Below are 23,530 nucleotides of genomic sequence, written 5' to 3'. Positions count from 1 at the left end.
TCTGCAGACTTTCATGTTTCATGTCCATTAGAGGAAATTTGGTTAAGATCATGGCAACATTTCTTCCATAGTTATGTAACTTCACCTTCCCTGCACAGGGGTCTGAGGAAAATATGGGTGGTGATTTGGGACAGTGGGTATCAAGGGGATTTAAAAAAAAGCTTAGTCAAAGAGTTGAATTTTAAGGGGACTGGTGTTTGTGCCTTATTGTTACATTCATCGAGATACAGAGAAATGCTTCATTTTGTGTGCAATCGTAAGAAAACTCACCCCGCTCTGGTCCAATTTGGATCCAGGCAAAAATACATTTATAGAAAGCAATAAGCGTGAAGGGGTATAGAAAAGTGGAAATGTTTCAGAATTTGCAGAGCCATTTCATGACATGGCAGCCTTGGAAGCTAAAAGCACGGCTTCCATTAACGGACAAAGTACTACTCTCCAGAACAATGTGCGATAAGGAAGTAGGTGGCAGTACTGGCGGAGGTGACGAAAATAGAAAGCATCAAAGGATATTTTGGGATAATCATGGCTGAACGTGACAAATAAATTAATTCTATTGCTCAATACCAGAATTTAGAATCTTAATAGGGTGTGTTTACAGTGTAACTGCAAGAAAGGAGAGTCTGTAGGTTGGCTCGCCTCCAAATTCTGTCAGATCCAAGTCTGGAAGGTGAAAGTACCATCATCAAGAACACAGACAAAGCTCAATAAAATCGAAGATAACCACTTCTTTATCAAAGCCTGTGGAGGCAAAGCCAAAATGATCTCCCAGCTTGTGGTCATCGAAACTAATGGGTAGGTTGAGGTGAAGAGGATAGAACAGAGGTGTGTGCACATCATCAATTGCTGGCATGTAACAATTTTACCAACTGATGAATCCTGTCCCACATGTTCTGTATGATTCTATGCCACAACTACCTCACCTGCCACTAGTACTCTGTGCCCCACTCTCTCCCTCTTCTGTTTCCACCATTCAGAAAGGGCAAAGCAACCACTGTCAACATCATCACCTGCAAGTTCCCCCGTAAATGTTAAACTGCTGTTTGTGAATTGAGTTAGACCACAAAATGGCTCCAGGCGAATTAGATTGGGTGGATTCACACAGAGTTCCAGGAGAGATGAGCATGTATCCTGGAATCAACCATTATCTGATGAGCAAGTGAGGGAAATGGGTACAGGAAGTGATTCATATTTTGAAAAGACACAAAAGAAACATCAAACTGGAGAATCAGGTTGAGAGACAAAAGTTGCGTGCTTGTCTTTTAATGTTTAAATCGCAACATTTTCCAGTATGTCTGCAGCAGCAGGTGGAAGTTCATCCAGCAACTGAAATTGAGACATACTGTATTGTGATATTACATGTACAGAGCTCCTTGTCAACAATATCACAATATGCCTCAATTTCTTGGTCACTCCTGATTTAGTCAAAATGGAGTACCTTTTTAGTTAACCAAATGGCACCATTAGTGTCAGCGTGGCATGGTTAACCTAAAGATTCTTTCTTTCTTTTCTTTGGACGTGGAGGGGGAGGACATGGACCTGTCCTAGGGCCTGCGCAAAGGAACTTTTAGGTGGAGTGCAGTGCGCGCAGTACTGGCCCCACCCTTTACACCCATGGTTCGTGTGCCGTGGCCAAGCAAGCTGGGACGTGGCAGCGAGGTCCTTGGGTCGTAGGTTTTATATCGGAGTGGCTTTCTCCCATGCAGGTTTCTTACCCGGGCTGGAGGGGCCTGCCTCCCCTCCTAGGTCGGACCATACTGCTCGGACCGGGGCCGGGGTTATTACAGCGCCAGCAGTCAGGCATCATATCTGGTGCTGTCTGTTGGGAGTTCGTTTGCTCTCCCAGTGTCTGCATGCATTTCCTCTGGGTGTTCTGGTTTCCTCCCACCCTTCGTGGGGGGGGGGGGTGTAGATTAATTGGAGTATTTGGGCAGCCCAGGGCTCGTGGACCAGAAGGGACTGTTACCGTGCTAAATGTCTAAATCTAAAAGATCTGAAAATGAGGGAATTCCAATTTATGAACTATGTTTAACTGGATTGAGGGCACCAAGGGCTGTGAGGGATTGAAATATTTTAGGCTTCTAGACTGAATATGCTCTCCATTCCCCGAACAACCCTTTGCAACAGTCTTACTGCTATCTGAAGTCAGACGAACTGCTTGGAAAAATTGGAGGACGGACTGATTGGAAAATCAGCGCAACGTTCTTAGAGTCATGAAGTAACACAACATAGAACAAACACCTCAGTGCAATTTGTTCATGCTGCCCAGCATGCATTCTGAGCTAATCCCATTTGCCTGCATTTGTTCCATATCCTTCTCAACCCTTACTTGGTCTTTTAAAAGATCATTGTTTGTTTTGATATTTTCAATGGCCACGTGAATTGCTACTCTTTGCATCCAGGAATGAAATAATACAGACCTGGTTAATAGGGTTGGACTTGAGGGTGTCTGTGCTTCCCAAGTCATCTTCATTCCATCCATGGAAGTTGGGAGAGTTCAGATCCACTGTATCCAGGCAATCAAGGCTTCTGTGGATGGACTCACTCAATGATGCAAGATAGCTTTGGCTGTACAAGGTAAAATATTGAACATGGTTCACGAAATAAAGTCTCTGCATTTGCTATGTTCAAGAACATCTATTAGAATATGAAATATAAAGTATTAGATAGAATGCAGAGTATAGAAACAGTCATTCAGGTTAACTGGCAAAAGTGGGAATCTCTGGATTTGATCTGGGCTCTCCAGTAATTTATGACAATGACTGGGCTTCAGGAATTCGGAATGGACCCGAGGTCAATACAGGGCTCACGTACTACCACCTCAATGTTGGAGACTGGAGACCAAAATATTTCAGAGATAGGCAACTACAAAAGTTCCCAGTTTGTCAATTGGGTAATGTTGGGTCATACGTTCCACATGAATCTCTTCCAATCCTCTACTTCTAAACACAGGATTTCAAATGTTGTCGGACTGAGAAAGTCAGAGAAAGACTTTGCCCAATTCGGGCTGAAAACTACAAATATGGGAGGTACTGTTAGCCTATTGGTTAATGCAACGCTGTTACAGCGCTAGCGACCCAGGTTCGACTCTGGTGCTGTCTGTAAGGAGTTTGTATGTTCCTCCCACCCTCCAAAATGTATGGGGGTCATATTGGATTATTTGGAAGGCATGGGCTCATGGGACAGAAAGGACTGCTTCTAAATGTCTAAATTAAATTAGATCGTTATGAATGAAAGCAACAAGAAAATCAGTTTCTATTGGTTAAGGAACTAATCTTGGTCAGAACATGGAAATAATTCACCTGCTGTTCTTGAAAACAATGTGATTTTTTTTTACATACAACTGATGCAAAGGTTCCGTATGATTATACAAAAAAAAAGGGCATTTCTAACCAGTCAACAATTACTTCACAGTGGATGCCAGATATTTCTCAAATCTCTGAAATGGGATTTGAACACTAACTTTCCAGCCGCAAAGGCAATAGTGCTCACAAGTGAACAACAGTTCACAAGTTTTAAGGTCTGCACTCAGCACATTTGAATAGTTTATACAACCCAACACAATTCCATAACAGTTAATTCGAGCCAATGAATTGAGAATGCATCAGCATAATATTTCAAGCACAGATCATGTCATTATCTGTATATTTAGAGATGCAGAATCAACAAAACGAAGCCATCACCATAAGTTCAGGTTCAAATTCAAACAATACTGAGCACATCTCCGCTTCACAAAGTCCTAGAAAAAAACCCAAAATGAAATGGAATTCCTTTTGCAAAACGTGGAACAAATAACACAGGAGATTAAATGCTTAAAACATAAACAGAATACATGGAAAAGCTCAGCAGTTCAGGGAACATTTTCTGTTTTTATTCCAGATTTTTAAAGTCAGCAGTTTTTCTGATTTTCATTGGAAATTGGCTGCTTTACTTCTCATCTTAAATATCAAAAGCAAACGATTTTTTGGTGATAATTTTTTGGTCTAACTTATACTTCATCGTACATAAGCAGTGAATGATATTCAAAATTCTTTTATGGTCAACTAGTAAAACAAGATGAAATATTATACAAAATTACATTTAGTCTGGCACACGGGAGACAAAGATTGGCCATCAGCAGAAATTGCCCGGCACTCCTTGTAGTCAGAGAAAGAGAAGCAAAAGAGAGATGCTTCAGGATCACTGAGTGTCCGTAAGTTCGCCGCCAGCCCTCCTGCAGCCTCTACAATCGCACAAACTTCGGCCATCAGCAACCTGAGGTCCAGATCTAAACCTCTGACACAATCAAGAAGCCTTCAGCGTAGGAGCTCCTCCAGCCCTTGGCGCCCTCTCGCAACCTGGTTCTGACACTTGGTACCCTTTCGTCCAGTCTCAAGCCAGTCTCCAGCAGTCTGCAGCCTGGTGTGAGTCCTTTGAATGAGAGTCGCTATCAGCCTGCGGCTTGAGTCGCCAAAAGCCCGCCACTTGTGGATTCTTCACCCGGTGACCCCTCACTGGTCTGCCGCCACGGTCACCGTCCCGTAGAATCATCTCCTCTGCTTCTCCTGCTCAAATAGTGAGGGGGGGTCCTCCCTGTTTTCTGGTGCCATATGCCAGTCCTCTGTTCCCCTGGTGTCTGCAACCCCTTCAGACTGCTGCTAGCACAGGCACTGCCATCTTGGGCCTAAAATCCACAGTGTTTGAAAATAAAATTCCATTGGCCCCTTTAACAGGCTGTTTAAAGCCTCTACAGAGCTATTTGCAGTTGGAGTGACCAGTAGGACCCAATGGGGAAGTACTGTGTCTTCACTCCTGGCCCTCCCTGCGTCTGAACCAGTGCTGCCGTAGCAGCATCTCTGGCAGCGCCGCCATTTTTTTTTAGATAAACCTGGTGTTGTGGCTCGTCTGCTTCACATTAACCAGGAACTTCCGCTGTTCAAGTTCATCCCTGCAGAACCCACTCCTATCAGGATAAGCTCAGGAATTGTCCATTTTAAAGCCAACTGTCAATGACTAAGTTCAACTTAGTACCAAGATTTTTTCCCCTGTGAAGTGGAATACTGAAAGCATGTCTTGAGAGGAGTCCCCACCGCCTTAGATTACTGACTGTTAAAATTGTCAGGTAGATTGAATGCTTGTCATTGTCTCTAACATTCACAAATTCTTGAAAACACCTGAAAACTATTAAAAATCAAGAAAACTATGAAAAATCTTGCATTTATCAACAGGGTTAAAAATTAAAAAAAAAACACAATAAAATAAATCAAATTAAAAATGGATTGAAATCTATTCAATTCAATGAAATAAATGAATTTACTTTCCGCTTATGATCCTGACAATTCCCATTTCTTCCCTTTGAAATCAATTTACGTGCTTGAAGATCTGTGGTTGTTTTCCCTCCTCTGCTGGATGACACGAGGAGTCCAATGATGGGACATAGTTACCCCATTATTGAAAACCAACGATGCTGATGTCTGGGTCTTTAATCTCTGCACAAAGTTCCAAGAAAGGCAGACAAGAGATTAAAACCTATCATTTCCCCACAGCTGGTTTGAAGGGGTGATGAGACTACTGGGTTCCAAACATTGCCAATGGTCTCCAACATTGCCTGTATGGGGTGCAACAAGCAACTTGGTTCTAGTTTGAATTACTAGAAGGCAGCAGCTTCCAATCATTGGTCCAAATGTAACATGAGACATTTATTATTTGATCCCTGAATCCATGTAACTTATTGAAAAGATAAATTCCCTAGTGCAACAAAAATGAATGAAAATATTTCCGCGTACCCCAAAGTTTCTATCATTCTCTCCAATTGGACTGGAGGACTCAAATGTTCAAAATAAAGAACCCAATGTCATTTGCATTACTTAGACTCAATTCATTATTTATGCAGTCTATCCAAATAAGTCTGCTGGATACTTAAGAAATAACAAAAAAAAATAGGTAATGTTTCAAATGTCAGATTTTAGATTTATTGTCAGAGTTCATACATGACATCACAGACAATTTTGAGATTCTTTTTTCCTGTGGGCCAGGCAGAATTAACACTTATTGCTGGTGCAAAAAAATAATAATCAAGAAGATATCTATGCATGCAAAGAAACAAAGAAATGTTAACAAACTAACTGTGCAATACAGAGAGAGAGAGAGAGAGAGAGAGAGAGAGAATCAATAAAGTGCAAAAGTAAGATTCCTTAAATGAGTCCCTGATTGAATTTATTGTTGAGGAGACTGATGGTAGAGAGGTAGCAGCTGATCCTCGTGGCACCTATGCCTCTTTCCTGATGGAACAGCACGTGCGGGGTGATTTTTGCTGATCTCCGATGGCAGAGTTCTCTGCAGATGTTCTCGATGGTGGGGAGGGTTTTGCCTGTGATGACCTGGGTTCAGAACTCAGGGGTATTGGTGTCCCCATAATGTTTGATTAGGCCCCTATTTTGATACATCACTTGAATTTCATTCTCCTGAAACAAATGAGCGCACAAATCAGGCGGGATTTATGAAACATTTTTAATAATTAACTTATTTTGCCTCTTTAGGCACACAAGTGAAAAATTATATTTACCTCCCGGTGCACTCTCTGGTTGTTCTGAGGTTTACTGCAATCTTTAACTCTATTGTTTTGACAGAGGTTTCTGTGGGAATCCACATGGGAGGAAAATGATTTGTGGAGTGTGCTTACTTTGAAGAATACAGATGACAACACAGTGTGATTAACTCAGTTTTGCTCATTCACCACAAAACTAGAGAAAGGAGTTAAAGGTTCAGGTGGAGGATAGCCTCCACAGTGGAGTTTCAATGCAATAGAAGAGGATAAATCTGCTATAATTTCAATGTAAGGAATGCCAACAGCTACAATTAATTATGCTTCATGAATCTGAGACTTAACCACAAACTATATAATATCAATGGACGCTCAGTCAAGTGAAACTCAGAACTTGAATTTAACTCCTGACTTTGTATTTTGCTGGCAAATAACAATGAAAAATGCATCCTGTGTTCTCTCGTGTGTTGCTCACTCAGCAATCCAGCGTTTTTTGATGATTCAGCGAATCATACGAAATTAAATCTGTCATGATTTATGGAAATGTATTGTGTTTGAAATAAGTCACAAATCTCTTTGAGTTTCTAGCTGATGGAGTTGGCAATAAAATTTGTCAGGTGAAGCAAAGAATGCATACAACGCTAAGTAAAAGTGAGAGTTTACCTTGTATAGAAAGCAGAAACCAGACAAGAAACACTTAAGACAAAATTAAAGAACCCATGATAAAACTAATGCAAACAGCAATTCCAGGAAAAAGAATTAAATTATTGGAACACACATTTTAATCAGTCAATCAATAGCTTTGTAAAGCTAGCCTTGATTTAGAGACACATAAACCTTTCATTTGATGGTAAATCAACAGATCAGCCTTTAATGAACTAGCAGGAAGCTTAAATTGTGGCAACTTGAACTCTGATAGAAATGGCCTCAATTATAACTAGAAAATGTTCTAAATACTTAACAGGTTGAGCAGTATTGGTGAACAGAAAATGAAGTTCAAGTTTCAGGTCAATGACAGTTCATCTTATTTGAAGTCTTTTCTGCCATGAATTTTGAAAACTCTCTTTTTTCATTTAAAATCCATCATGAACTTCAGTGAGTTGCTCGTTTATGGAATAGTGTGGTTGAAGCAGTGCGCCACCTGAAAAGACATGAAAATAGCCTTGCACCAGTTTGTGCAAGACCCTCATGAGTGAAATTCTGCAGCTCAAGACCAATAGTGAGGTGGAACAGGCTCTGCGTGCCATGTAAAAACACATAGAAATGCTGGAGGAACTCAGCTGGTCTTGCAGTGCCCATTGGAGATAAACATATATTCACCACGTTTTGAGCCAGAGCCCTTCTTCAAGGAACAGGAATGCTAAGAATAAAGACAGCGCTGGCTGGGGGAGAAGTCCAGACCAACAAAAGCTGTTAATTGGATATGATAATATGTCTGGCATGTTTTTCGTATATTTAGTTTGTGGATTTGGAACAGGACTTGTGCCAGTCAAGAGAAAGATGGAATCATTCTGGTACTCCTGGTGTATTGTATTGCTAATGTCCCTGGAAGACTCCCTTTCATGCTAAGATGGTGCCTTGACCCTCTTGTTTGTTTTCTCAACGGAAAAGCACAAGCCTATCATCCGCAACCTACACTTTCTACGTGTATCCAATTTTACTTGTATTATAAAGGACCAGTTTGTTGTCAAAATAGTAGCAAGACCTGCTCACAGGGAAATTTAGCAGTTCTGATTCTGGTCCTCGTATGCTTCTGAGATTCAGACTACCTATAACAGGCATTTCAAGAGTGCTACCAACACTGCTTCTGCAAAATCCTCAACATCCACTGGAAGGACAAGTGAAGCAATGTCAATATCTCCAGCATGAGGCTTTAACAGAGGGCTCCATTGGCGTCTATTAACATGCCTGGCCCCAGTCTGCTAAAACAGACACTCTATTCTGAACTCTGTCATGGGAAGATATTACCATGCAGAGGAAAAGACCCCAGGAAATGCTCAAAGACTCCTTGAAAAAATGCCACATCCCCACTGATTCCTAGGAATTGCTGACCCAAACTGTCCAGAGTTGGGAGCATTTAAGGTGACAATGAAAATCTTGAGTCCATGCAATAGGACTAAACATAAGCCCAATGGAAATAGTACAAAGAATCCATCCTTCCCCATCTGTGAATAAGTTAGCCATGTGTCGTCTCCATCTCCAAACCTTCAAACCTGAGAGAAATAGGAGTTAGGGAAAGAAGGAGTCACCTTCAATCTTGAGGGAAAGAGGTAGTCACTTTCAATCCTCAGGGAAAGAAGGAGTTGCTTTCAATCCTCAGGGAAAGAAGGAGTTGCTTTCAATCCTAAGGGAAAGAAGGAGTTGCCTTCAATCAAACAATGACAAGTTGGACACCAGGAAGGGAGACATTAAAGAAAAATAGATAGGTGAAGGCTTGACTTTTGCAATGCAATAAGTAGTTCAGATAGTTTACTTTTTTATTTGTGCCTTGTGGATAAGAGGATGCCATTGGAGTCTATGACAGAGGGAAGAGGTGATCAGGGAAAGAGAGCAAAAGATTCAAGCATGTGATTCAAAGATGTTGGTAAATGGGGGGGACGGGGACTGTGGTTATTGGTATTGTACTTTGGAGATGTTGTTGACAGCAGCTTGGCCAGAAAGGGGCAGGTGAAATATTATCCTCCCTTTCATTACTCCCCACTCCCCTCTCACCACCAGAACAATACAGCATGCAAATGGTAGGGAATTCTCCATTGTTTATTGTTGTTTTATTTTCACATATGTCATGATTTAGTATTATAGTGTGTCTGTGTGTGTGTGTGTGTGTGTGTGTGTGTGTGTGTGTGTGTGTGTGTGTGTGAGAAAGAGAGAGATATGCCATAGAATTTACCAGTTACAGCATTACAAGAAGGTCCTACATTTGACTTTATTGCCTATCCATGACACATCTCAGACTCTCTACGTATGCTTTGATATCAATACAATGTGTACTCTGCAAACATGCTCCACAATGTCTCATTGTAATGGGCAGTACAGTTGTGTGGTGCATTAAAACATGGAGTTTTAAATGCTCTTCCTGCTTAGCACCTATTTCACTATAATGATGACCTTTCGACTTGAGTGCACAAAATTAGTTTGATGTTCCTGGTGTCAATTTATTTTAGCATTTCTTCAGCATACTGAAACAGATTTAGGAACATTTCACATACTTCTTTGGAGAGTGCTTAAGGCAATTCCAAGGTTTGTCACAATTTTAAAATTGGCCAGTGATGTTGAAGGACGAAGAATAATTAAAGAGAAAAAAGGATTGGGTTGGATCTGTTTCTTATACCAATGAGAATCACGAGTTAAGTGAAATTAAATGCTGTAAATTTAATTCAATAGTTTAATAATATTCTTGAACTGTTTCCATGTATCAGTGCTGGAAGAAAGCAGTGTGTGAAGATTCTGTGGACAGCTTGTGATTTAACAGAAAGTAATCACTCTTAAAAATATTCGATGTTTTATATTTATCATCTAAGACAAATATTTCAACATGAGATGGGCATGTCTTTTTTATTAAATACACAATGCCTGAATCGAGAAATTTATCTTTAAGCTGTCTTTCAATTCTATGTGACAGCATTATGAGTTACATTACAGTACTTTTCAGCCATTAAGTAACAGCTCAAGGAAAACAAATTATTATTTTAAATTAAAAAAAAATCAATGCTTCTACAATAGAAATTACAAAACAATCACATGGAATTAGAATTGAGAATTTAATCTCCCAGGTTGATTTGGGAAGTGAGGGAAGAGAGAGGTGGAGCAGTGGCTATGATCTTTGAGTCCGCTTTGGCTGGAGGGAAAGTGCTGGGGGATTGGAGAATGGAAAATGGTAATAGGGAGAATCCTGGGAATTACAGACTGGTGCATCTTACATCAGTGGTGTGCAAACTATTGGAGAGGATTCTTAAAGATAGGATCTATGAGCATTTGGAGAAGTCCAGTCTACTCAAGGATAGTCAGCATGGCTTTGTGAAGAGAAGTCCGTGCCTCATGGGTCTAATTGAGTTTTTGGAGGAGGTAACAAAAAAGGTTAGGGTGGTAGAAGTAGTTTATAAGGGTTTTAGTATGGCATTTGACAAGGTCCCCCAGGAGAGATTCATCCAGAAAGTCACGAGGCATGAGATCCATAGAACTTTGGCTGTGTGGATACAAGATTGGCTTGTAGGTAGAAAGCAGAGGGTAGTAGTGAAAGGACTTAAGGTCAATGAATAGTGGAGTACTTCATCCTGCTCTTTGTGATTTTTATAAATGACCTGGATGAAGAGGCGGAAGGATGGGTCAATACGTTTGAGGATGATCTGAAGGTGGAAGCAGTTGTGGAGGGAGCTGAAGGTTGTTGAAAGTTACACGAGGATATAGACAGAATGCAGAGTTTGGTGGAGAAGTGGCAGATGGAGTTCAATCTGGATAAGTGTGAGGTGATATATTTTGGAAGGGCAAACTAGAAGGATGAGTACAGGATAAATGGTCAGTTACTTTAGAATGTGAATGAACAGATGGATCTTGGGATCCAAATCCATACATCCCTCAAGGCCACTGCACAGGTTAATAGGATAGTTAAGGAGGCTTAAGGGATGCTGGGATTCATTAATAGGGGGACTGAGTTCAGGAATAGAGAGGTCATGTTACAACTCTACAAATATTTGGTAAGACCACACTTGGAGTATTGTGTTCAGTTCTGGTCACCTCATTATAGGAAGGATGTGGAAGCTATGGAGAGGGTGCAGAGGAGATTTATCAGGTTATTACCTGGATTGGAAAATAAGTCTTATAAAGCAAGGTTAACAGAGCTGGGACTTTCCTCTTTGGACCGTAAAAAGATGAGAGGAGACTTAATCAAGGTCTACAAGAGTATGAGAGGCATAGATAGGGTGGACATTCAGCATCTGTATGGTGGGCAGGAATAGCAAACACCAGAGGACATATGTACAAAGTGAAGGGAGGGAAGTTTAGGGAAGACATCAGGAATAAGCTTTTTTACACAGCGAGTTGTGGGTGCCTGGAACGCTTTGCCAGGGATGATGGTGGAGGCTGAAACATTTGGGGAATTTAAGAGACTCTTAGACAGGTACATGGATGGAAGTAAAATAGAGGGTTATGGGGTAGGGAGGGTTTAGTACTTTTTTTAAAGGAATATGTGGGTCATGTTGGAATCTAGGGGTTAAAACATTATGAAAGAAATTATTAATTAATAAGTTTATATGTACTGCATGGGTCAGGGAAAAAGAGGAATGTGATTATGTGGCAATCACAGCATGGAGCAAAGTTGGCTGAGCAAAATTGTCCGCTCCCAAAATACAAGGAGAGGAAATGCATAAAACGATTTAGGAGGAATGCTCAAACTGAAGGAGGTGGTGAGTAGCACAGGAGACACAGGCCAGACCAGAACAAAGAATGGCCTGCAAGAAACAAAGGGAATGGAAAACCAGTCTAGGAAGAAGATTAAGGCATGAGGAGGTGTTAAAGAGAACAGCAGAAATTGGCCAGACAGGAACAAAATGGTGATTAGAAATATCTGGGGATGAATTAATTTCTGATCCAATCAACAGGATAATCTGGCTTGGAGGATTAAGATGGGAGTGCTACACCCCAGATATCTGCAAAACAGGAGATGACTTGTGATAACCCTTATGCAAAAAAATCTAGCAAAGGAAGCCAACTTTTGTTCTGTATGATAAGGTTGATCTATATAAACTGAGCCAACTGGACAATAGGGGTCAGTCTTGGGGAATAGCTCACTGTGCAGGTGACCTATGAACTAACGACTGACCCAGAGCTCTGTTAAGTTTTATTCTTGTGCTGTGTAATAAATTGACCGTTGAACCGAATACCTTCTCCTATCACTTCATTCAAAGAACACGCTGGACTCAGACCACACATAGACTAAATTAAGAGTAAGGTAAAGCCAGAGTCCAACAATTTGGTGACCCCGACGTGATGAAGATGGAGAAGTGACGGAAGAAAAAGATACGAAACACCGGTCGATTGTGGTGTGGTGATAACAACAAGTGGCCATTCAACAAAAGGAGGTAAGCAGACGCCTGTTTAAACGAAGTTCTGCTATTGGCAACGATAAAATTGTGTGTTGTCACTACTCTGCAAAAGTCCTAGTTAAAGCCAAAGAATAAAGCTTCAGGGGTTAGAAGCCCCTGTAAGAAATGGGGGTTAGAGTCCCCCATAAGGAACTGGGGTTAGAGTCCCCTGGAAGAAAAGGGGGTTAGTGTCCCCCTAGTATAACGGGGTTAGAGTCCCCTCGTAGCGATCTCGAGATATAGGTTTAGACACTTGGCCAAATAGAATAAGGTGTATTGTGTTATAGTTATTTGTTTCTATAGTGTATAATAAGTATTTGGTTAAGAATAGTGTATCATAATAGTGTATAATAAGTATTTGTTTAAGGATTGTGTACAGTGTGCCACTGGTGTATATAATAACGTGGGAAGGGTCGAAGTAGATTGCAGGGTGGCAAAATCCTACCAGGGGAGAGACCCAGTGAAGTACGAAGTCTAAAGGGTTAAAAATCGGAACATAAGATGGAAGGAGTAATTAGGGATGTAGGGCAAGAGTTCGGGGAAGACAGATGAGTTCCCCCATCTGTAAACCGACAGTGGGAAAAAACAAGGAATCAATTACTGGGAGGATTACCGAAGGGAGAGGAGGTACAGGCTATGACACAGTACGAACAGATATGGAAAGAGCTGCACAGTCAGGGGAAGGTACCGCGAGGGTTTGAAAAAATCCGACTGGTAATGTACTTAGGAGAAGCCGAGAGGCAAGTGGCAAAGGAGGTACGGGAACATGAGGCAAAGGGACAAGGATCTATATGGAATAGAAGAAGGCTTAAACAGAAGAAAGAAGTGAAGGAACAGAGAAGGGCAGATTTACACAATATGACATTGGCTTGCATGGCTGTGGAAGCGAACCTTCAATGTGATATTAAAAAGGGACCCCCTATCATAAAGGAGAAAACGGGGGAAGTTAAGCCGTCAGCCCCGCTATATCCAAAGTTACCAGAGACGTTGCCACCACCTTATCCGATTCCACAGATGCCAGTGATGCAGATAAATGAGGGAATAGTGAATGTCACTGAATTGGCAGGTCACGAACTCCAGGAGGCGAAGGAGAGATTTAAGAGAGTTATGCAAGAAAGGGTGGAGGAAATGAAGGAGTTAACAAAGGAAATACAGAATGATGTATGTAAAGTAAGGGAAACTAGTATGAGACTGGAAAAAACAAATGAGAGAGAGCAAGAACAGACACTTGAGAATGCCTTCTCGGTAGGAATGTCAGAGGATCACACCACCCCCACTCCTCACAATAGACAAAAGGAGTCAGAGGATGAGGAGATCTTGACCTTTTTGAGTCAGTGTAAGGAGAGTTGGACGGATAAAGCAGGAGTACACCCAGCCACAGATCCCTTGCAGACTACACTCTTTAGGGCTGCAGTAACGAGCGGACTGCCAGCTGTAGTTAGGGAAGCATTAGAGAATAACCCTGATATTCCTGGCTGCTCGAATGAGCAATGGGAAAAACATTTGACCCATCACATGAAACGTTACAGGGCTAAGCAAAAGGAGGACAAACAAACTACGGAGTCGGCACAATACATACATACCACACATAGACTAAATTAAGAGTAAGGTAAAGCCAGAGTCCGGCAGTCAGTACAACATGGAGGGCTGAAGGGCCTGTACTGTGTTCTGTGTTCTATGTTAAATGTATTGATGAAATAAATACTATTTACTCCAATCCTAAATTCCAGTAAAAGATTGCATGTGGTGATTTCTAGCAATGTAGATGCTGCAGGCTAAATGTTGTATGACAATTTGGTTCTGAGAGCCATCAAACAAAGCAAGAATGACACTGAATGTTTCAATAAACTAATTGTGCTTTATTTCTGCAATCTAACATTATAAATGACTGAAAGTCTTCAGAGAGGAAGGAAATGTGCAAAAATTAATTATATGGTACTGCTCTCCTTAGGTCATTAGTCTGCTAAATTCTGACAGATTTTTCTTGAAAATAATATAAGAGAGTTCTTCATTGATTTCAATGATCAGTTCTACCTACTAATTGAAGGAAAAAGAAATGTTTAAATGGAATGAAAAGAGAAAGTTTTAGGTACATTAAAAGTCCAAAAATCTGGACTCCTCGGGGATTAGGTTGGTCTGGATTTTAGTATTTTCCGGATTCTCAGGCAGTATTTTTAAAATTCAAATTTAAGGAGGAATGAAGAAGAGACGAAAGGGTAAATTTTGATAGTTTATTCATTGGAAAATGCAACATGTTTCTTTTATCAAAATGAGAAATCAAAAGCCCGCTATATTTAAAGAATTTGAGAGTTTTCGAAAAGTCCGGATTCTCGGGTTGTCCAGATTTATGGCATCCAGATTTTAGATTTCTACTGTATTCAATGAAGATAGAGATCATTTATCTGTATTATCAAACACAATGTGGTGGAGAAATTCAGCAGGTCAAGTGCATGAGTGGAAGAAACAGAAAGGTTTCCATTTCAAGCCAAAACTCTTTGTCAGGACTTCATCCTGATGGAGAGTTTCAGCTCAAAATGTTTACTATTCTTTGTCTCCCATAGATGCTGCTTGACCCTGCTGAGTTCTTCCAGCAGATTGTGTTTGGCTTCAGATTCCAGCCCCTGTGGTCTCTTGTGTGACTCTGCTGTCAATCCTACCTTCATCTTGGGGTGAGAATACAAGTAGTTACCAAAATTATACAGCTGAGAACATTCCATGGCAGGTTTTGATAATTCAGCAAGGTGAAAAAACAACAACTCCTTATTTGGCAAAGTAATAAAAGACTATTAATCATTAGGTAAGGGACACAACCCCGATTAACGAATCCCAAGAGATATGAAGAAATATTTATTTGGAGAATGTTCAAGAAAACTAGAGGTTCTGACTGTATAAATATATGACTTGTAAGCCACAAAGCAGATTCTCTTGGGGTGAGACGATCTGCTCGTGGCAGTGCTTCTTGCTGCCACAGAGTTCTCAAACTTTGCAAAGTGACTAAAATTTTGTGTTTGCAGCTGTTTTCACGTTTGCTTTCAAGCAACTTTTAGGTCCACTTTAACAAGGGATTGAAGTTGTTATCACATGCTTAGTACGAGTTTTATTCTATCTGACCAGCTTGTTCAGAAGAGAAGTGTTGAGAGATTGAATACAATAGACAGGCAGATTTGATTGCACTCAAAGAACAAAGTCAGAGTTACTTTTAAATATCACTTAAATCCAAACAATTGGGAGGTTTTTTTTCAGGTAAAACCTATTTAACAAATTATTCTGGAATTTCCACACTTCAGCTACCAAATGTAGATGACCATGACACAGTGGCAGAGGATGCGACATCTGAATTTAAGGTACTTTGCAGAGCTTGACTTTGCTCAGATTCTCATGTGTCATGCTGGGAAATTGCCATTTGGATGCTACACCTGATTGTACTTGGCAAAGGATCCCATTAACCTCAACAGGGATTCCAGACCATCGGAGGCAAATTCAGTTATTTTCACATTATTTTACTTTAGTTTTTAATCATTTATACATGCTTGTAATTAAATTCTATTTTGCAAAGTATTAAATTAATGTTCAAATTTTTATATTAATGACTGTTTTAAAATTGTTTCTTTCAAATAAAAAAGTTTTTTGAGTGCTTGTTATATCAGAGACAGATAAAAAAGATTTACTCTCTTCACCCCAGCTTTACTGTCAGTCAAAGCCCACCGTCAAGGTGCTGAGGAGGCAAAGTTTCACTCCGAGAATCTGTCCTGGAGCCTCCATGTTGATGCAGTCATGAAAAAGGCTCACCAATGACTATACTTTGTGAAGAGTTTGAGGAGATTCAGTATGACATTGAAGACTCTCAAAAACTTTCTGACAGGCTGCATCACTGTCTGGTATAGAGGTGTCAATACTCAGGACAAGAAAAAACTTCAGAGGGTTGTTAACTTGGCCTGCGTCATCAGGGGCACCAGTCTTCACTCCATCGAGAATATCTGCAAGACCTTCACCACTCAGACCATGCCTTCTTCACTCTGCTACCATCGGGAAAAAGTACGGGAGCCTGAAGATGACCACTCAACCACACAAGGACAGCTTCTTCCCCACTGCCATCAGATTCCTGAATGAACAATGAATCACAGACACTGCCTCATTTTGACTTTCTCTTGCACTATTTTTTAAAATTTACTTTGTACGTTGGTTAATATAAACTGTGATGTTGCTTCAAAACAATGAATATCATGACTCGTCCGCGACAATAAATTCTGATTCTGAAGTTTGCACCAAGTCACCTGGCCAAAGACTAATCACCACGTGTCCTAATTGTCTGACTTGGAGGTGCAGGATGTCTGCAAGGTTGACCTTCCACATCTGGTTCAGGTGAGAGTGGAGATGTAGAGGCCACTGGCAGCAACTCCAAACATAGCAATCCTATCCAATATTACAAGCTTCAACACAAGAATTATTTAGTACATTTTTGTAAACCAGTCAAATGCTCCTTACCCTTTTTGAATGAATTAACAAGTATCACAATAAGAGTTTTAGTCCATTTGTAATGCCATGAGCTGTGAGGGAATGTTGTCATGTGATATCACATTGCATCACCACAACCTTGCATCTTCTTCCTATGGCTTTTCTGTTTTGACATTTTGAGGCAAGGTAGATTATCGTACCCTGCAGGAATGGATAAAAATCTCTACGATGGATAAATCAGCAGTGAAAAGCTCAAAACTGTGAATCAGGTTTCGTGGAAAAAGTTTAATGCAAGTTGCCACACTTGTTTACACAGTCAAACCCTCTGTATCCAGCACCTACAGGGATTGGTAGATGCTGATTATGAGAATTTTCTGGTTGCTTGAGACTGCATGTTGCGTGAATGGAGAACTAATGGTGAGGCGCGTCAATTTTAAACTTCTGTATTTTTTAACCCATTTATTTTCTGGAATTCTTTTTGCCGGTTGCTTGAATTCCAGATTATGGGGATTTTACTGTATTTAAGTCATGATCTGGGGGAAAAAAAAAACATCTTACTTTTCTTTTAAGTTTGGTGGAATATTTTCAGACTGCAACTCAACAGACTATACAAGCCACTGTTCAATTCTGTCCGGAGGTGACTGGATGCTACAATCCTAAATGGGAGTAAATTGCCGCAAGGAGAGAATTGAAATTTAGGTCTATGCTGAACTTAAAAAAATATTTTTTTCTGGAATGAGTGCAGAGCTACAAATAGCACCAGTGTCCCTGGGCTTGGAAAGGGAAGCTTGTGTCCCAGTCCTGTTTGCTGGAGAGTGACATGTTAGAATAATGAAAGAAATTGCTGGCCTTGATTTTCAAATGATAAGCTGAAGCCCTCACTGTGGACTAGAGCCTGCAGAGATCATTAGATCAAAACCTGTCTACACCCTCACAATACCCAAATATTGCAGAAATGGTGAAACATGCCAACTCTCTGATTTCAGACCCTCCATTAAAATAATATGTACATATAACTGAGTAAGTAACAATGACAACATTAAGGCTTATCTATGTCTGAATCGGCAGAACTCAGTTGCAACCAAAAACAAAATTATGCTACTGTTCGCAACGCAAGTTACATGTTCTTAAAATAAACCATGATGGTACACTTTTGATTTCTATACTATGTGACCCCTGGTGGTAGTTTCAATTCAATGCATGAATACTTCAAAATCTGCGGCAAATTAAAAAAAAAGACAAACTAACAATATCAAGACATAAAAATGAATGTGAATTTTATGAATTTGTGACTTCAGGAAGAATGTTGGAAGAACGCAGTGGATCAGGCAGCATCCAACAGATACTCAGTGTTTTAGGCTGAAACATTGTGATGTTGTCTGCTCTGTTCTCACTCACTAAGATCATTCATATCTTCTTGAGGCCTCTTTATGTCAAAAACAGGAAGGGATAGGTTTAAGCCAGGTAAAGGGAGACATTTTTGAAGGTAATCTGAGTTAAACACGAGAGTCTACAGTTTCTGGGCTCGAGTGCAGGACCAAGATTTTTATTACGCAGAAAATGTCTGCAGGAGGAGATGGTAGAGACAGATACAATTTGTCGGTTTCCGAGGCATTTAAGTAAACCCTTAAGACAGACAAGGCATAGAAGTATACGGATCTAATGCAGGCAAATGGGAATAGTGCAGAAGGATGGAAAAGTTGGCATGAAGACACACGAAAGACTACAGATGCTGGAATCTGGAGTAAAACCATAATATGCTGGAGGATGTCAGCAGGTTGAGAAAGCCATCTTAAAGAAAGCTTCCAACCCAAAAGAATGATCATTCCTTTACTCCCACTCAGTTTGCTTGACCAACTGAGTTTCTCCAGCAGATAGTTTTTTTTTTAATTTAAGGTTGGCATGGATGTGGTAGGCCACAGGGAGAAATAGAATTATAGAGTTATTACCTCTCTATCCTCCTTCACAAAGTTCAATATCATCAACAAACTGGGAAACGTACAGTAAAATTCCTGTTATGTGGAATTCAAGCAACTGGCAAAAAAAATTCCAGAAAATAAATGGGTAAAAAATACGGAAGTTTGAAATTGGCACACCTTGTCATTAGTTCTCCATTCACGCACATGCAGTCTCAAGCAACAAGAAAATTCACTTATCCGGCATCTACAAATCCCCGTTGATGCCACATACCAGGGGTTTTACTGTATACTGTTCCCTCATGATATCGATCATACTGACCAATAACAAAAGATGAAAAAATGGTAAATAAGACTGATAAATTACATCAAATGTGCATCAAGCTATTATCCATTTGGCCGCAGTAGCTCCTGTGGAATCTATGTGGTTAGCTTCACCCTTCATTTAATGTCATATGGATTACCAGTCTTGGGTCAGATTTATACCCTGGAACAGGTCAAATACACTGCTACGCACTGAGTCCAACTTAATTATTGGAGGTGATATCACAAACAGTATCGAATAGATAACTCTGGAAGAGGAAAAGGAACAGGTCTCGCCTGAATACCTTGGAAATTCTTGTTGAGTTTATCATAGTACCCTTCTCAAATCAAACCATCAAAGTGATTGCACCTATTGTCGACATTAAAGAAAACACAGCAGTTATATTCTGGGAAGAAATGTGAGAAAGGCAGAACTGATCAACTTGGTGCATTACACTTTTCTTTAATACTATTACTTGATATCAAAAACATTGAAGTGTTTCAGAGGTGATGCCAAAGTGCCTGGGATCACAAACTGGTATCAGAATGTGATGCTGGTACAATATATCTGTGGGGACAGTCGCATTAATCCCCATCGGTGTGGAGATTGCTTGCAGAGAATGGAAATGTTTTCAGAAAGGAAGAAGGTTTTTGGAGCAGATATCCTATTTTGTGAAGTGATAAAATCTTGAATTGCCTCTCAATCACCTGATAGTATTTGCTTTGATTCTTTACCCCTGCAAGTTTGTTTTTCTTTAGACAGACAGCACAGTAACAGGCCCTTTCGGCCCATGTGCCATCCAATTACACCCATTGACTTACAACCCCCAGTTCGATTTGAATGGTGAAAGGAAATCAGTTTGCCGATGGAAAATCCACGCAGACATGGAGAAATTATACAGTTCCCTATAGATAGCATGGGATTCAATTCCTGAACTGTATCGCTGGCCCTGTAACAGCCACACTAACCATGCTGTTTGTTCCAAATGTGGAAACATCAATATCGACACCATCTTTCCCATGAAGTCTTTAACATGGAATGACTCACCAGGATGATTTGAAGAGATCTTAGTTGCAAAATATAGGGATATTTACCCAAAAAATTATTTATTGTCTTCCAAAAAACCGCGTTGGGTTTTAGGAATAATCATATAAGTCGAGAGGGAAGATGGAATGTACAGGGAGGGAATTCAAGGCCACACATTCCTTCATCCATATGTATGACGACACATGATGTTTTGAGATTCAGAGGAAGTCAAGTGATTTGAGGCAAGGATAGAATTTTTAAATATCTAACTTGCAGCGCGTATTTTGATTTGACAACAGGTTCCAGATTTGTGGCAACAACCAAAGGAATTCAGATCAGGCAGCATCCATGGAGAAAATTGGACGCGTTGGGTTGAAACCCTGCTTCATTTTTCTCTCTGGACATTAAGGCTCTGCACTGCTTATTCTTTCTTCTGATGACAAAGCCACCATCCCCAGAATCCATTCAATGACCCAAGGCCACACTCCCTCGTTCAGAACTCCGAGAGCATTGAACATTGAACAGGGCAGCACTTCAGTAGGGTAGGCCCTTCAGCTCATGATGCGAGGCCATTCAGGTGGCGATGCTGGATCGGAAGGCAAGGTTTCAGATCTGTCATGAAAAGGGCCTGAGATAATTGGAGCAAGAGGACAGTAGCATGTATAGGGAGAGATTTCAAATGTTTCCATTATCCTTGCAAGAGTTCGCATAGTGGTTAGTGTAATGCTGTTTTGACTGGACCACTGTGCAAATCCAGCCCTGTCTGTAAGGATTTTGTATGTTCTCTCTGTGTCTGCGTGGGTTTCCTCTGGGTGCTCTGGTTTCTTCCCACTCTACCAGGGTTTGTAGATCAATTGGATGTAATTGGGCAGCATGCACTTGAGGGCCAGAAGGGCCTGTTACTGTGCTGTAGGTCTAAATTTAAATTTAAAATTTATACGTATGATAACACATGATGTTATGAGATTCAGAGGAAGCCAAATTAATTTTGTACTCAAATCCACTTATAGTAACGCACCATGGTCCTGTTTTCAATTAATAGCTGAGATTACAACAGGATTGTGGTGATATGACTTTTTGTATTGGCTGGCCCGCCCTCCGGGGTCTGCTTACCTTAGCTCCTCCCTTGATCCTTCCCATGTGACCCCTGGCCATAAAGGTCGAGTCCCCTCCCCTTCCCGCTCATTTTCCTAGCTGAGATCCGGGCCAGCAGTCTCTTGCTCAATAAAGCCTATTGTTCCCCTCAGTCTTCTGTCTGTGTAAGGATCTATCTGCAAATTGAATGGTGTGGGGTTGATGTGGAGACAGGTGGGGTGGGATGTGAGAACCAAGGGAACTCACTGCTGCTTTGTCCAGGGGTAGTTGGGGTGACAGTGGAAGTGCCTGAAATGTGGGAGATGCAGATAAAGGTGAGAGCAGCAGGAAGGAAGGCACAGTTCTTCAAGAAACAGGACATTTTGGATATTCTGGGGTGGGCCTCATCCCAGAAACAGAAGGGATGGCAGAATTGGAAGAAAGGGTAGTGTCCTCACAAGATACAGTTGGGAAGACACATAGTTTAGGTGGTTGTGGGGGTCAGCGTCAATTACAGTGCAGCTTCTGCATTCGGTACCTCATTCTTTGACAATTCTCCCAATTATAACATGATCCTATGACTAACAACATTTTACCAAGGACACCAATCAATCACATTAAACACTATGTGTGTGTGTGTGTGTGTGTGTGTGTGTGTGTGTGTGTGTGTGTGTGTGTGTGTGTGTGTGTGTCTCTCTCTCTCTCTCTCTCTCTCTCTCTCTGCAGCAGTTGTCTAATCTGGTGAATGTTGCCAGCATTTTCTATTTTTCATTCAGATTTCTAATATTTAAATATGCTACCACTGGGCTATTTTTCATTAACATTATTTGGCTAATATGTATGAGCTGAAATGTTCCGGGGTACATGAGCAGCCCTGATAAAATCTGGAACAAAACATCACTGGACAGGAATCTAAATCTGGGACTGCTAGGATCAGTTTAGCCAGCAGGTGGCAACACATCCTATGTCAAGACATTTGACACACAAATTAATAAAAAAATTGCAGATAAGGGAAATCTGAAAAAAAAAAGAAAACGATGGAAAAACTCAGCCATAAAATGCGGAAGTCTGTGGTTGAAGTAAAAACATAATGCTGGGAAACTCAGCAGGTCAAATAGTGTAATTTATAGAGCAAAGATAAAGATACATAACCATCATTTCAGGATTAAGTCCTTCATCAAGGTATGAGCAAAACGTCAGCAGGTCATGTAGCATCAGTGGAAGCATTAAATGGAATTAACTTTCAGGCCTTCAGCACCTACAAGTTTGATTGTCTTGGAAGCTTTTGATTTTCTCCAGTGAATTTATTCAGTGACCAAACTTGGCTTGATGTGATCAGCGGCCCACCTAATTGAGCTACTGTCTTCACTTTCCAGTGACTTGGGTCCATTCATGACCTCTGGTGCTGTCTGTGAAGAGTTTGCACCTTTTCGCTATGACTGCGTGCATTTCCTCTGAGTAGTCTGGTTTCCCAAAGGTGTGCAGGTCATTATGTTATTTGACCACTGGAAATTTCCCTGAGTACAAGGGGAAGTTGATAGGAATGAGGGGAAAATAAAAGTGGGAAGAGTTGAGGGTGAGTGTGAAGGGGCTTGAACTCAGTTTGCCTCAGGGTCTTGTTCCATACCATATGAATCTATGACTCCATGAGCATTACAGTGTGGTACAGTTGCTGCAGAGAAATGGATTGGAGGTCAATCCAAAGGACCATGACTGGCAGAAAGGAACTCTGGGGTGTCTCTCCCCTATCCTCCGATAGTAGGACCATTGCCAGAAGAAGACATGCTAAGTCATTAAGGATCCCTTCCACCCTGCACACAGCATTTTTCAGATGCTCCCGTTGGGAAAGAGATGCAGGGATATCAGAGCCAGCACCACCAGGCTGAGGAACAGCTTCTTCCCACAGGCCGTGAGAATGTTTGGAACATTTGTCTTCACAGGTGTTTGTGAGTACTCAGATCCGTGTAATTACTTCTTTGGTGCAGGTATAAGAGAGCCAGGCATGCTTCGAAGCTTTTGATCACCTTTGGAATGTGTAGTTGCACTTTTCAACATGAGAGCCAGGGCTGCGCCAATGAAAGTCAAAGAAGCCATTATGAGACTGAAAAACAGGAATAAAACAGTATTAGACATCGTCCAAACCTCACGATTA

The 23,530-nt window shown here is 40.9% G+C and overlaps 1 protein-coding gene across 33 annotated transcripts in view; it reads right to left on the bottom strand.

Annotated features, from left to right (window-relative positions):
• Positions 1–23,530, bottom strand: part of LOC138735739 (disks large-associated protein 4-like) — a 482,104-nt gene that overhangs the window by 105,079 nt on the left and 353,495 nt on the right. For all 33 annotated transcript variants that reach the window (XM_069884077.1, XM_069884055.1, XM_069884063.1 and 30 more), the window contains one exon: positions 2,421–2,568. In XM_069884077.1, coding sequence (XP_069740178.1) covers positions 2,421–2,568 — 148 coding nt within the window. The remainder of the gene's footprint in view (positions 1–2,420; positions 2,569–23,530) is intronic.

This window comes from Narcine bancroftii, chromosome 6 (assembly GCF_036971445.1).
Source record: "Narcine bancroftii isolate sNarBan1 chromosome 6, sNarBan1.hap1, whole genome shotgun sequence".
NCBI classification, from domain to species: domain Eukaryota; kingdom Metazoa; phylum Chordata; class Chondrichthyes; order Torpediniformes; family Narcinidae; genus Narcine; species Narcine bancroftii.
Note: the sequence above shows the minus strand (reverse complement) of the source record. Positions and strands in the feature narration are given on the sequence as shown.